At 45.1% G+C, this 15,218-nt stretch overlaps 1 protein-coding gene across 1 annotated transcript in view; it reads left to right on the forward strand.

Moving 5' to 3' along the window:
- The first annotated feature begins 1,284 nt into the window (after positions 1–1,284).
- The window catches only part of LOC147438461 (uncharacterized), a 107,700-nt gene continuing 93,766 nt past the window's right edge, over positions 1,285–15,218 (forward strand). Inside the window, exons 1-2 of the mRNA XM_086484557.1 lie at positions 1,285–1,564; positions 1,723–1,965. Of these exons, the coding sequence (XP_086340683.1) occupies positions 1,405–1,564; positions 1,723–1,965 (403 nt within the window). The 5' untranslated portion in view covers positions 1,285–1,404. The remainder of the gene's footprint in view (positions 1,565–1,722; positions 1,966–15,218) is intronic.

Raw genomic sequence — 15,218 nt, forward strand, 5'->3', positions numbered from 1 at the left:
AGTCACTATTTTTTTTAGACTCCTGTAATTGCTCTCTGTCATCTCCTTTGTCCTCTATACCTTTTATCAAGCCTGTCCGAGATACATTTATCCTTCCTTGACCTATACCTATGACTGAAATAACTAGTTAGCAATTACTCTTTTATGGACTTTTTCCCTTTTGGTCCCAAGCTTTGACTGGTTGGTCCATTAGCACTTAATCAGTTTCACTTGTTCTCTTTTTATTGTCCCTAGACTTAAGGACAAATTAAGATGGAAAATACTTTTAGAAGGTTAGAAATTAATATTCATGATGACAGATAGTTTTTACTTCTTTTTTTTCTGATCATGTAAAGGTTTGGCAAGTTTATTCATTTTTTCAAAATAGTGGGGACCTAATGGCAGATTTGCTTTGCGTTCGGGCTGTGCTTTGCAGATTGCAAGGGAAAGGGCAAAGGGCCTGCGCAGGTTGGCAATTCTTGGGGTGGAGGACTTGACAGCCCCGCCTTTGAGTAACAACAGATCCCGTCCCTCCCCGTTCTTTTTGGCCTTTGGGAGAGGTCGTCCCTCCTGCCCCTCTCTTGGGGGAAACTTTGGCGACTTAAAGATTGTCCCTGGGTTGGGACACAATATGTCTTGGTGACAGCAAGGCACGACGAAGAACTAGGTGTACGCGATGCGAGGTCTGCTTGGCCATCCGATTTTACTGGACGTGTCTGGGTTTACTTTTTTTAATCCTAGTTTACTTCTGTCCCCTGTCCAAGTTTATTTATCATGCATTTGTTTCCCACTATGGGCACCATATGCGCACAAGAGAGTTGGATAGTCCACAAGCCTTGCATGGTGTCCGCGTGGGTTCAAATTTCGTGCCCACCAAATTTTTTGAGCCCTCCAATTTCCTCGAGATTTGTGCACACAATTCTCCCCCATCGCTCCCCTACCCGTGCCCTTTAGTGTCGAGGGCAACATATTTCAGTGCCTTGTGGATCGAGTTGGGAAACCCTCGCCCCCCCCCCCCCTCATGACTAAAGGGTATTGTATGAAGAGGGAGCGGTGGGAGGAGAACTAGGTGCATGCGATGTGAGGTTTGCTTGGCTGTCCAATTTTACCCGACGTGTCCGAGTTTACCTTTTTTATCCTAGTTTACTTTTGTCCCTGTCCAAGTTTATTTAATATGCATTTGTTTCCCACTATGGACACCATACGTGCATGCAGGAGTTGGATAGGCCACAAGCCTTGCATGGTGCCCACCCGGCTTCAAGTCTTGTGCCCGCCAATATTTTTCAGCCCTCCAATTTCCTCGGGGCAGTTCTCGTAGATCCCACCGAGTGTCGAGCCGTTTCATCAGCCCGGGCATCAAATGTCAAATGTGCAGAAAGTATAAAGCCTGGAAGAGGCCACTCGTGGGAGCAAGGAAACGGAGGAATGGGGGCTTGTTGTAGTTGTTGCGGGCTTTGTACATCAGCGGCTGGCAAAATCACTCAACGTTCAGCGCGTATCGCCTACTGTGGCTTGTTTGCACTTTCCTTGATCATCGCATGGATCCTACGAGAGTGCTCCGCTCCCCTCATGAGAAAAATTTCCTGTAAGCTTTCAAGTTCTTCTCCTTGTTTTTTTGTTCCTGCACAGGCGCGCGGGAACGCATGTACAAGCGCGGGCGCGCACATAGAGAGAGAGAGAGAGAGAGAGAGAGAGAGAGAGAGAGAGAGAGAGAGAGAGAGTCTCATCCTACAAAACGTTCAGGGATAAACACTTCTTCATCCACGGTTCGGTCAAATGAGTGGCTTGAGATGCAAGCTGTTCTCCGTGTAAGCTTGGGGAGCTTCTTGTTCTTCGCTCTGCTCTCTTTGTTGATGATAGGAGTAAAGGATCAAAAGGATTGGCGAGATTCTGTGCATCATGGAGGGTGGACAGCAAAGCTGATTGGCTGGTTTATATTAACCGTCTTGATGTTTTTCCTCCCAAACGGAGTTATAACTGCTTACGGTAAGCTGAAATAGTGTGCATTTCAATTAGCATGGTATTGACTGCTAGGTGTCCTCTTGTTTGAGGACTACATACTTTTCAAAGTTAATGCGTTTGTCACACAAAACATTCAAAATGTTGATGTTGGCGGGTCTGTGAGGAGCACTTTTGTATGTGGCAACGCTAAGTTTGACAACTGTTACAAAGTTTGGAATATTGACTCTTAAGAGTAGCATTTTTTTGTTGTTATCATTGTGACTTTAAGTTTATATAGAGAATACAGAGTGCATACATATTCATATTTTGTTAAGTCCCATCCATTTGGAGCTCACGAAGTAAGATTTTTACCCTTTGTCGGCTTATTGTGCTAGAAAAATCACTTTTAATTCATTGGGTCAGATTTATCTCTATAAAAGGAAGCAAAAAGAAAACCTTTTATTAGAACCCTCAATGGAAATGAAGCCTTCGATGGTGCAGGGGGGTTGTGTAGTGGAGGTTTCCATGTGTGTGTGCGAGGGCCTGGAGCGTTGATTGGAGAGTGTGTCTCTCATCAAGAAGGCCATGAACATGGGTGGTAACCTTTGGTACCCCTCTTCTTGCTCTTTGGTGTGGAAGTTGCGTGAAGCGGAGCTCTTTTGCATGCATGTGCCTGCTACTCAGGTTTGGCAGTGAAAGTCCTTTGTTATGGTTGTGAATGGGAGAGTGTTTCCCCATGTTCACTATGGTTTTTTTTTGAGTTTTTTGGCTAAACATCGTGAGTTTTTGTATAACTCATGATCGACATGGTTTTTGATGGGTTTATGTGTATGGTTGAGAGCGACTCTCGCATATGCAAGGGTTGTTGAGATGGTGTGAGGATATGGTTTTATGATCAAAAGTGCAGAGATTTAGTGTTTTTTTTTTTTTGCTTCCTTGAGGCCAATTGCTCATAGCTGGGGTTATGGCAGTGTAGAGGGAAGCTAGTCGAGTGTAGGCGGGGTTTTGTGTGTGCAAGGGTGAGAGTTTGTGAGTTTTGAAGGGTCCACCCTTAAGGAAAGAGTCGGAAATCTATATCTCCGGTCATATACCACATGCCTGAAACTCCAAGCTGCTAAGGGAAGTCTAAGGAAAGGGACAACCGAGGCTAGTAAGGAACTACATGCCTGATGACGAAGAACCAAAGAACTGCACCAACCATTATATAGAATGATGAACTGCAAACTGTATCTAAAGGAACTTCATCGGAATTGAGAGTGTGATTGTAACTGATCTTCAATTGTCTGGAACACCACCCGAGAGAATAACACCCCACTCTCAAGGTGAATCGGGAATAAACATCCAACAGAAAGGTACACACATCAATATTGAGATTGCAACTAACATGGCAAGATCAAAAGACCCTACACCCAAGCTCTGCAAGAGAAGAACAAGTTGCTGTAGAAAGCCACCAAATAGATTGTCAATCGTGTTTCCTACACATGGAGCCACAAGAACTGTATGGAAGTAGTCCGCGGAAATTGACTCCTAAGCTGGCTCCACATCCCTCTCTGAAGGGAGAACACCTGAACCATGGATAACTGTCATAACTCTCCAACAGTCTCTTCCTGTTTAACTGGATCACCAACGGTAGGTGAATCCTAAAGGAAAATAATATACTTGTGGAACTTGGAACCAAAACTGGGACAACCAAGAAGATTGCCTTTCCTCTTTGAAGAATGCCGTGGCTAGCTGCAACTGATTCCTAGTCCAAAAGGACTACTATCCACTTGTACAAGATAACATGCCAGTCTAAGGATAAGGGAAGTAGGTGTGTCCTGTATGGTACAATCTCCAGGGATCAATCTGGAAGACGAGGCATAGGAACTACTGCTCAGGTGCACCCGGAAGAGCAACTGTCACACCACAAATCCGTAAGACGAGGCAAGCACCGAAATGGCTAAGGAAGAACATCCGCCAAGATACTAACTTCGCTTTGGGCTGAAGCACACCATCCAAAGCCGCAAGAAATGGGCAAGGGAAACCAAGGACTGGAAGACACCATGCGTGGTACTCCGCTATATGGAGCACTGGTAGTCGAGTGGCTTGACACGTCAGCAGTTTGTGACAGTGGGAGTAGGAACTAGATATACCCACCAACTGTCGACACTACCTGCAAACTTTTCATCCAAAGGATCTAGACAAATCTGCCGTCAATCATCAAGAAAAGTGCCCATAGAAGGTTGCAAACCTATCACGAAATTGGTGCTAACAAGCTCACAAGAAGTCGTAAACTGTCCCACAACTAGTAATGACAAGCTTACAAGAAGTCGTAAATTGTCCCTTAATTGGTTTTGACAAGCTCACAAAAGGGGAGAGAAATGACTAAATCTGTAGGGCCACACTATTATCGGGGAAAGGAGAGAACATGGAGAAAGGAAGGGTCCATGTCAAAGTGTTGTCATTGTTGGCTTAAGGGTCTGACACAACGTGCTTCACCTCTAAACCTCATCCAAGGAAGTCGGATGATCAAACAAGAAGTGGTTTTGGAGAGAAAAGTATCTCCCTTTGCCTATCAAGGCCAACTCCAACACATGCACTTGAACATGCACCTGAATTGTTGCATATCTGACGAACAAGAGTCAACTGAAGCCGGAATTGAAACTTTCATCCTTAGAGGGAAAATGAAAAATCATGGAACATCCTCTGCTTCAAGAAGGGAAGAAATCCCCCTCTGTCATCCTCAATCCACAATCTGGTACAAAAGTGCAACTGTGTTAGGTGCAGGTGCAGTGGAAGTGAATGTTGAACTTTGCTCAAGATGAGTGCTCCGAACTGTGCTCAAGGTTCCTTTTATTTAGGGAAGGGAGAGCCTTCCATCCTTTAGTGAGAGAGTGCAAGTGATCACAAACAAAGAAGATGAACATTGTGAATGAAGGTGCTGAGACTGAGAGAAAGAGAAATACGACACCAAATGCGAGAGCGGTCTACTATTGTTTGCACAAATCTCTACAATGCAACTCTCCGAGATGAGGACGATGATGAGACGGCTGAAAACTGGAATGGCTAATGGTTGAAATCTGCAAATCTTTATCTGCTGAATTTTGACTCTATGTCGGTGACGATGTCAATGACGACGATGCGACGACGACGCCGCGTTGAAAACGCAGATGCTGAAATCTGCGTTTTCCGGGCTGAATCTGCAAACTACGCGGGTCTGACCGTGCGGCGAGGATTTGTTGCGGGAAGGTGAGATTTGCGAGGTTTGGGGGTTCCACTGCGATGTTTGACTGCTGAAAACTGAAAACGCTGGTGCATGAGGTTCCGTCGCGATGAATCTGCAAAACGCTGAAGTGTGATGCAGATGCAAAAACGCTAGGGCTGATCTTTGTTTTCTGCTGCTGTCGGTGGTTTTGCAATGCAAAACGCTAGGCTGATTTGATGGGGTTCTGTCGCCAGGATGATGCATAAGCAAAAACACCGGTTGCTCTGGTCCAAAAACGCTAGGTGTTGCAGTCTCTTGCAAAACGTTAAGCCTCTGTTCTGCTGAGAAGTTGTTGAGCAAGGTGCTCTTGCTGCCTCTTCTGCCTGAAAGTGCTAACTCTGGTTTGCTTATATATTATCTTAGCAAAATTGCCCTACCCGGTTTTCAACAAAAGTCACTTAAAAATAATAAGTGAAAAATGTCAAAAATAGGGAAAATAGGTTTATGCACTGTAAAAATGCTCCTAATGGGTTCCGATGGTAATTTGATGATCATGCTGTGTGCAACCAAAGGATATGCATCTAATCTAAGTGTCTGGACATGCACGGTCTGCGAACAGACTCACAAAAGTGCCAGATCACTTCCTATTCTAGATTGACTCGACTTAACTGAACCTTGGTCATGCTGTAGCTTGTCCATGGACATATAGGGTTGGATGTGTCACGTGACATCCCCTCCTTTTCAAAGTGAGGTACTGGTACCGAACTGTATGGCGTCGAGGGAGATCGCCAACAACATCCGGAATCCTCGAAAGGACTCTTCGCCTGCCCACTCTGAGGTGTTGGTCGTGCGATACTTGAACTTCATAAAGGTTTGCAACGCTTTTTTCTTTGGGCCGGGCCGAAAGTGACACAAAGTCATCTGTGTCACTTTCGTCTATAGTCATGCGTCTACCTTCTTCAAGAATCTTAGAGGATGAAAATTCCTGAAACCACTTCCAACACAAAAGCATGAAGATACTCATTTCATGTAAAGTGAGTGGAAAAAATCTCGTCTTCTCTAAAGACTGTGCATGCAATGTAGATGAACAAATAGACGGAGTGCCAACCCGTTCACCACACACACGCAAACAATGGGGTTGAATCTTGACTTTTCGATCTAAAGCAATCAACTGTGGCAAAACACAATGGAAATGCCTATGCTTGATACTCAATCTTTCTTGTGCTCTTTCTATGACTGTGTCATGCCAAGGAAGAGACATGGAATGTGACTTCCTTGAATGCATACTTTTCAGCTTTTCATGAATAATCCACATACATCTGTGTGAGTGAAACGTGCTCAACACAATATGTCATGCCTAGGAAAAGGGATAACATAAATCCGTTGACTAAAAAGAAGGAAACGATCACGAATGAAACACTCGAACAACGCGTGTTGACGAATCATTTGAACACATAGTACTTCCTGTAAGGGTTCTTTGGACCTAGGCTCGAGAGCCAAGATTGGTTCTTCTTGATTGGTGGAATTGTATTGTGTGGGTTCTTTGGACCTCGACTCGAGAGCCAAGATCGGTTCTTCGTGATTGATCGAATCTGCAATGAGGTTAGCTTCACTAGAGAAAGTGTCATGTGACACATCTAGCCCTATGTGTCCGTGGTCAAGCTACAGCATGTTCAGGGTCCAGTCAGTCCAGTCAGTCTAGATTAGAAGTGATTTGGCACTTTTGTGAGTCTATTCGTAGACCGTGCATGCCCGGTCACTTAGCATAGATGCATATCCTCTGGTTGCACACAGCGTGATCATCAGTATTCCCTTCAGAATCCATCAGATTCAATTAGGGGAATTTTCCAGTGCATTTAGCCTATTTTCCCTATTTTTGGTATTTTTCACTTATTATTTTTACGTGACTTCCCAACAAAAGTAGGTAGGGCAATTTTGCTAAGAAAATATATATGCAAATCCAAGTTAGCACTTTCTGGCAGAAGAGACAGCAGGAGCACAGGCTCAACAGGTACCTTCTCAGCAAGAACCCATCAATCCTAGCGTTTGCAGATTCCCTCTCCAAGCCCTGGCGTTTTTGGACATCCTCAGCAGTACCTCCCTAGACTCCTAGCATTTTTGATAGCGCTACCAGATCCATCAGCATCTCCACCAAGCATCAGCGTTTTCAGCCTCCCCATCATCGCCATGATCCCAGCTTGCTAGCGTTTTCACTAACGCTACGATCAGCCCCCAACGTTTTCTATTTTCAGCCCATTTGGCCGTAGATAGGCAGCGTTTTCAGCATGCAAGAATAGCAGCAGATTCAGCCATAAGGACTTGCAGAAGAACCCCATTTTCAGCCTCGAAAAACGCAGCCAAAACAGTCATTTTCAGCCACCGACACAGCCCCGAAATTCAGCAGATAGAAGACCACAGATTTCAGCCATAAAGTCGTCGTCGTCATCACCGTTGTTGTCATCGACATAGTCCCAAGTTGCATCAGTCCATTGCATCCGCATTGCACCACTTTGTGCAATTAATAAGTAGACCACTCTCGCCGATGAGAGTGGGGCTTTCGGAGGAGGGTTTTACAACGTCTCTGGTGTCGTATCTCTCTTCTCTCTGTAACCGGCCTCTACTTTCAAAAAGGGCGGTAGACTTTACTTTAAACCTTGATTTAGCTTTCACCCATTTAATTTGTTGTCCACTTTACCTGTACTTTCAAGACACAACAAAGGGGAGAGGGATACATGCTGCTAGATTGCAATTGTATGAGTAGACGGACACCAGATTGGCCCCTAACTTAGGCGCCCCTTTCGGTATTTCTTTATTGTTCAAAAGAGGGAATAAACGCTGTGGATCCCTACAAGCTGCCCCGCACACACTTGGCTGAATTTCAACTGTTCCGGCCCGATTTCGGTAGCATAACTGTACTAGGACCCTTCACAGTCAGTATTCCCACGCATTGACTGACTTTCGCGACGCATACGGGCACTTTGCAAAACCTGGCGAGAATCTGCAGCACGCTGAATTCTTTGTTTTCAGCCCCGAAAATGCGCCAGATCACCTGTACAGCGGTCCCCTTGCGTCCCCGAACCTCTTGGGGGTATTAGGGACCATTTAGGGCCAAAACCCTAAACCTGCAAGAATACACAGCAGGCTGTAATTTACTGTTTCGGGCTCCGTTTCGCGTGCCGGTCGCACCCATAGCAAGTCCTCGAGCTCCTGCACGTGTAGGGCTACTTGCCCTTTGCATCGGACGAGATTTCTGGCGTGAAACCTCTCCGAATTCACCTGCACCTGCAGGGGATTAGCCGCTAGCTAATCCAGTACTTGTGCAAGAGGCTCTTGCCTCGGCAATCGCGCATGAACCCACACAACTGTACATTGGTCAAATGAAAAGCCCACTAGTGGGGCATAACATACTGCCATAGAGGAGAGAGAGGGCAGTGCGTAGCGTGCAGGGCATCACTCCTGGCACCGCACTGTGCATAAGAGGGAAAGCAAGCACTCCATAGCTCTTAACCTGTGACAAAATCTGAAAATGAGCCTCTCCCAGCTTAAAATTCAGCGCCCCCTTCTCTTGCATGAGGAAAGTGCACCAGAAGGTGTCACTTGGCACATTTATAAGCATTTTCCCGTTTCGGGGTTGCCGCCTAAAAATCTCCCAACTGGTTGCCCAGTTGACTTCACGGCAGAGTAAGAAAATGTTCCCCTTGTCATTCCGGAGGTAATGACGCAAACACATTTTCAGGTCCCAAAATAGCAGTTCCCTAAATTTTAGGAGATGCTGCCATTGTATCTTTCTAGGTCATCCGACCCTCTTTGTACACTATGGCCACATCCAGAATTGAAATGTAGCCTCTGTAGCAAAGGATTCGCTTTGGCTAGTCAATGACCCCACTTAGCTAACCATAGTCCTTGTCCAACCTTAGTGCTCTCTTGCCCTCAGGCCTGGACTCCCTCTGGACAGTTCCACACTAGCTATGCAATGCAGGGCAGTTAGATTTCCCGAGGGTTGTTTCCAAAAAGTGAAAGTAAATAGATAATAAGAAAGAAATCAACAAAAAGGATAGATAGTAGTCACACGCTGGTGACATACCCCCCTCTTGAAATCTCAAACGTCCTCGTTTGCATTTATGTCGTACATGCTCCTAGTCAATACTGATGTATTCAACACCTGTTGACACATGTACGACACATACATGCTCATTGTCAACCCTGGTGTACTCAACACCTCGTTGACACATGTATTGCCTGCGTGTGAACCCTGTCCCAATGACATAGTGGTAGCTTCGCACTCTGCCATTGCTTTGAGTCACTAACTTTCCAATGACAAAATGGTAGATGCACATTTTGCCACTGTCTTATAGTACACGTTGGATCCCGTAACACTTTCGAGCATACCCAAACCGACAGTTTAAGAATGCAGTTACACATGTACTCTGTAATAGAAGCAATTACTGTATCCTTGACAAACTGACAAGAAATACTCACTTCTATAGCACTAACCAAACTTTTGGACATTCCATAAGAGCAATTGCCAAATTGACAATCTGTACAGCTCTAACATTCATGTAACAGGTATTTCATTTGAGCTCACTTTAAATACCATGTACATCATTTGTTTCAGAAGCCATTGTCACACTGACAATCCATGTAGCTTTGAAACTCAAGGGGTCAAGGTAGGTTGCAAATCGAAGGCTTCAAGGTAAAGTGATAACACAGTTGGTGACTCTGCAAGTTCACCTTCTTCCATCCACTTAGCATCCATTGGTGGATAGTTTTTGAACTTTACCAAGTAATGCCTAACAACCTTGTCTTTCACTTTCCTTTCTTTGTGTGCCAAAATCTGTTCAGGGACCAAGATCTCGTCAAGTTTCTCGACTTCCGGTTGATCTTCAGCTGGCATATCTTCTAGCACATCACCCACATAGGGTCTGAGAAAACTCACATGAAACGCATTGTGAATCTTCCAATTGTCAGGCAATTTCAGCCTATATGCAACATCACTGATTATGTCGCACACTTGAAAAGGCCCATAGTAACGCATGCTGAGCTTTGGAAACAGTCTTTCCTTGCCCTTTATCTTCTTTAACCTTGCCTTTTCAAAGCGTAGAAGCACCTGTCACAAAGTGATGACGTGGCGGACAACAGAAACCCTAATTTCTGCCAGAAACCCTAAAATTCCTGCAAACCCTAATTTTTGCCAAAAACCCTAAATTCCGGAAATCACGGAGGCGGATTATTAATTTTTTTTTTTTTTTTTTTTTGGGAAAATGATGAGTGACGCGAATTTTGCTTTTGCTTTTTTTTTTTATATAAAAAAAAGAGAAAAGACTCTCTAAGAGAGAGAGAGAACTGATGCTTTTGATTTTAAAAGCTTTTGGGGCTCTGCTTTTGGGCATCCCTTGTAACCTTTAAATTAGTGGTGAGGGCCTCACTTCTTAGAGCATCTGGACGCAGAGTTTGAGAGTGAAACCCTAACCGCTCTCTTGTACTTTGATGATTGATTAATACAAAAAGAAATACCGAAAGGGGCGCAAGTCTTTGGGGCCAATATCTCTAGGCACGGAACTCCGCCGGGCCAGTGCAAATCTATTGTGATCTGTGAATTGTTTTGAAGTGGTTATTTGGTGCTGTCGCGGTTGATTCGTGACTTGGAGTGTCCAAGTTTGTTACAGTGGTATCAGAGCCAGGTCCAATTTCTCTTCTACGGGAAATCCGATCCCCAAATTTTTTTCCGCGGCACCTATGGCTTCAGGCAATGATCAGTCGACTCCCTCTGTATCTGGAGATGCGGGCTGGGATCACAACGAAGATTCAGGTAGAGAGTATGGCCCGCCTCGGCTTACTCAAGCGGAGCAAAGAGAGATGACGCGTCTTCAATTGATCGGCGATGCAACAAAGATGATGCTCAATTTTGCCAAGGACCCGAAGATGGCAAAATATATGAACCAGACCTCTTTGAAAGAGGTACAGATGGAGTGGCAGAGAACCACAACACCACTCCCGAAACCCGCTCTCAAGAAACCTTCTGCCTCCAAGAAATATACAGAGAAGGAACTGGAGAACGTGGTTGATGCACGGATTGCTCAGCTTTTCGACGTGCAAAAGAAAGGCAAAAAGCACGGCAAAAAGCAGAACAAAGGTACTGACTTCCCGGGATATTTGGGTCGTCAGTCGACATTCGACAAAGCAAAGAAACGGAAGAAGCGTGTTCGATTTGAAGGAGTACCCAGTTCTTCTTCTTCTTCTTCTGACAGTTCTTCTAGCTCCTCGGATTAGAGCGAAGAAGACAAAAAAAAGCAAAAAAGCGAAGCAAGACACAAAGCTTCGGAACGGGGAAGAAAAAGGCAAAGAAGGCTACATCTCGCCCAGAGACTGACAGTTCTACTGAGGACTCGTCTACAGACAGCTCAGATTCCGATGACGGAAAGTTTTATGCGAACAAGAAGAATTTTTACAAAGCAAACCAGTATGACTTTCTCGAAGATAAAAGCAAGAAAGTCCGAGAGTTTAAGGAAGGTGGCCACTCGATCAAGTTTGATACTTTTCAGGATACTCAGATGCTTCGAAGGCTTTGTCTTTTATACAGCAGTTTGACATCGCTTTCGCAAGAGGACGCTATTCAGAGCACTCCAAGATTCAGAGAGCTGCCTCTTACTTTAAGGGGAATGCTCGTACTTGGTGGTCTATGCTTCTATTAAGCAAGATTGTGCCAGTTACATGGCTGAAATTCAAGAGGCTTTTTATTTCTTCTTGGTTGACTCAAGAGTTTGAGCGAGATATACGAGCTGCTTGGAACCATCTTCGGATGACCAAGAAAGATACAATCAATGCTTATTGTGAAAGATTCTGGAGCTTTTTTCTACCCGCCTCTTCATTCAAGAAGATCTCGTTCAGAGAACAGATTGGGCGGTTTACCTTGGGTCTACCTACAGAGATTTGAGATCACTGCTTGGAATAGAAGTCATCTTCTATTCAGGAGTTGATGAGTCATGCGAAGCGGGGCTTTGCCATTCACTCTGGCAGTTTGACCTACCCCACTGATAAGGCCATGACACAACGAGCCGAACAGACTTCTCGGAATGAACGTAGAAAGAAAAAGAGCAACCCATAGAAAAAGGATGCACAACCCAAGCGTACTCCTGAGGAGAGAGCTCGCTTCATCAGAGAGGGGAAGTGCTTTGGATGCGGGGAACATGGACATATTTCCGCAAAGTGCTCTGATAAGGCACAGAAAGAACAGAATGATAAAAACGACGACGGGTCTGAGAGTTCGAGAGCAGCTGAGGAATGTGGCAGAAAAGGCAGATAGAAAAGCAGAACTGGTACCACATGGCGTGGGACCTGCACCGAATCTAATGAATGAAAGTACAAACTTTGCCACTTTCGGGGCAAAGTGAAGGATCAGGAAGCTCTTTTGAAGGAGCCACGGCCAACTTCTTTTCACTTGGAATTGGCGGCTCGATTTGGAACTACGCCCGACAGACTGACACCACAGGCGGAGGTAGTTCCACTGGCACCCGGATGGGATGTTGCCATTACACCGAGCATTGGCAAACTTCGTTTGCAATGACAGGGGTGTTCAGGGCACGTGAGTGACGTTCTACTCGGGATCCCTTGGTACCACAAGAACTACGCCGTAGTTGACTACCGGGCCGAGAAAGCGACTTTGATAAATGAAGGGCTTAGAGATTGTACTTGATGAACTTCAGTTTTCTTACTCATTCTTTTGGGAGAACTGAACGATGGATAAAGGTTGAATATGTTTTGACCTGAAGAAAAGAACGCCAAGATTTTTTTCTCCACGCTCATGCCGATTGCTTTTGAGAGGGCCTGAAGATCATACCATTGATCTGATATCTGGAAGCACGCCACCGAATCGGCCACCTTATCGTGTGAGTCGAGTACAGAATGAAAAGATTATGAACTCAGTGAAAGACCTCTTGGAAAAGGGTCTTGTCCAGCTTAGTACTTCACCGTATTGCTCTCCAGTGTTGTTGGTTTTGAAGAAAGACAGATCTTGGAGAATGTGCATCGATTATAGCACTCTCAACGAAATCACCATCAAGAACAGATTTCCGATTCCTAGGATCGATGATATACTCGACAGGTTACAGGGATCCTCGTGCTTTAGCAGGATTGACTTGAAGAGTGGATATCATCAGATCAGGATAGCGCCAGGAGATGTCTACAAGTTAGCTTTTCGGACGACTTTTGGGTTATTTGAGTTTTTGGTGATGTCTTTTGGCTTAACCAATGCTCCTGCGACATTCAACCGGATGATGGACAGGATTTTTCGGGAGTACAGGCTATTTGTTGGCACTTTCTTTGACAACATCATTGTTTTCTCCAAGAATGAGGCAGAACACAGAGATCATCTGCTTCAAGTCTTTCAGGCATTACGAGATCACACGTTAGTGATTAATGCAAAGAAAAGTGAATTTTTCCTACCAGAGATACACTTTTTGGGACACATTGTGTCAGCAGCAGGAGTGCAAATGGATCCGGCCAAGATAGAGACTATCCGTGATTGGCCCGACTTGAGGAATGTCCATGAAGTTAGAAGCTTCTTAGGACTATGTTCGTACTACAGGCTGTTCATACGAAAGTTTGCAGAGGTTGCTTCCCCTTTGCATATTTTGACACAGAAAGGAGTACCTTTTTCGTGGGGACCCACAGAGGTGACTGCCTTTCAGACATTGAAAGAGAAATTGACTACGGGACCTATTTTGACTTTGCCGGACTTGCAGAAGTCATTCGAAGTATATTGTGATGCTTGTGGTCGTAGTCTGGGTGCGGTCTTAATGCAAGAAGGCCATGTCATAGCTTACGAGAGCCGTTTGTTCTCTAGGCCGGAGATGATAGCACAGATTTATGAGAAAGAGCTTTTGGCGGTTATCCATGCTCTTACTCAGTGGCGGCATTACCTACTCGGAGCGGATTTTACTGTCTTTACAGACCATCAGAGTTTGCGCTACTTCTTGTCACAGAAGCAGCTTTCGGAAAAGCAGATGCGGTGGGCGAACATCTTGTCACAGTTTCACTTCCAGATTGTCCATGTGCAGGGACAGAAGAATGTGGTGGCAGATGCTTTGTCTCGGAAACTGTTGGTTTTGGCTATTTCCGCGATACATCATAGGAGCTTCGAGGATATGGTCGATCAGTATGCCACAGATACAGATTTTGCAGATATTTTTACACGGATACGGGATGGGGAGACAGTAGTGGGATACTCCCTTCGGGAAGGCTACTTGATGAAAAAGACTATGTTGTGCGTTACACAGCCGTTGAGGGAAAAGGTTATGACTGAATGCCACTGTCCATCTTTTACGGGTCACCGCGGCATTGCTACCACCATGAAAGGGGTAGAGAGATATTTCTTTTGGCCGAGACTCAAGAAAGATGTGGAAGAGTTTGTGCGCAGTTGCTTGGTATGCCAGAAGGTCAAGTTTGACAGGCATAAAGCACAGGGATTGTTACAGCCTTTACCCATACCCACCCGCCCCTGGGAAAGTATAGCGATGGATTTCATTTTTGATCTCCCGAGAACACAGAGTGGTCACGATGGTATCTGGACTGTTATTGACAGATTTAGCAAACAGGCTCATTTCATTCCAGTGAAGAAAACAGTCAAGCCGGATCACTTAGCGAGACTGTTTGTGGCCCAGATTTTCAGATTACATGGCATGCCTGAGACAATTGTCTCCGACAGAGACCCCAGATTTACGAGTTTGTTTTGGAAGGCAATTTGGGAGAACATTGGCACGCGGTTGCAGTTCTCGTCATCGTTCCACCCGCAGACTGATGGGCAATCCGAGATTGCCAATTCAGTGGTTCTAGATTTATTGAAGTCTTATATCTCAGATCAGAAGACTCAATGGGAAAGATATTTACCTTTGGTGGAATTTGCCTACAATAACACGATACACTCGTCGACAGGGAAGGCGCCATGTGAGATTGTTGAAGGTGCTGAAAAGGTTCCACCCTTCCTGAGCACGAAAGATAAGATCTTTGAAGCGGATGAATATACGCGAGATCTGGATACGGCTTTTACCAAGGTTCGCGAGACTTTGCAGAAGTCTCAAGAACGACAGAAAAAGGCAGCGGATCGCCATCGTCGCGA

Source organism: Adiantum capillus-veneris, chromosome 16, assembly GCF_014529385.1.
Source record: "Adiantum capillus-veneris isolate H3 chromosome 16, ASM1452938v2, whole genome shotgun sequence".
NCBI lineage: Eukaryota > Viridiplantae > Streptophyta > Polypodiopsida > Polypodiales > Pteridaceae > Adiantum > Adiantum capillus-veneris.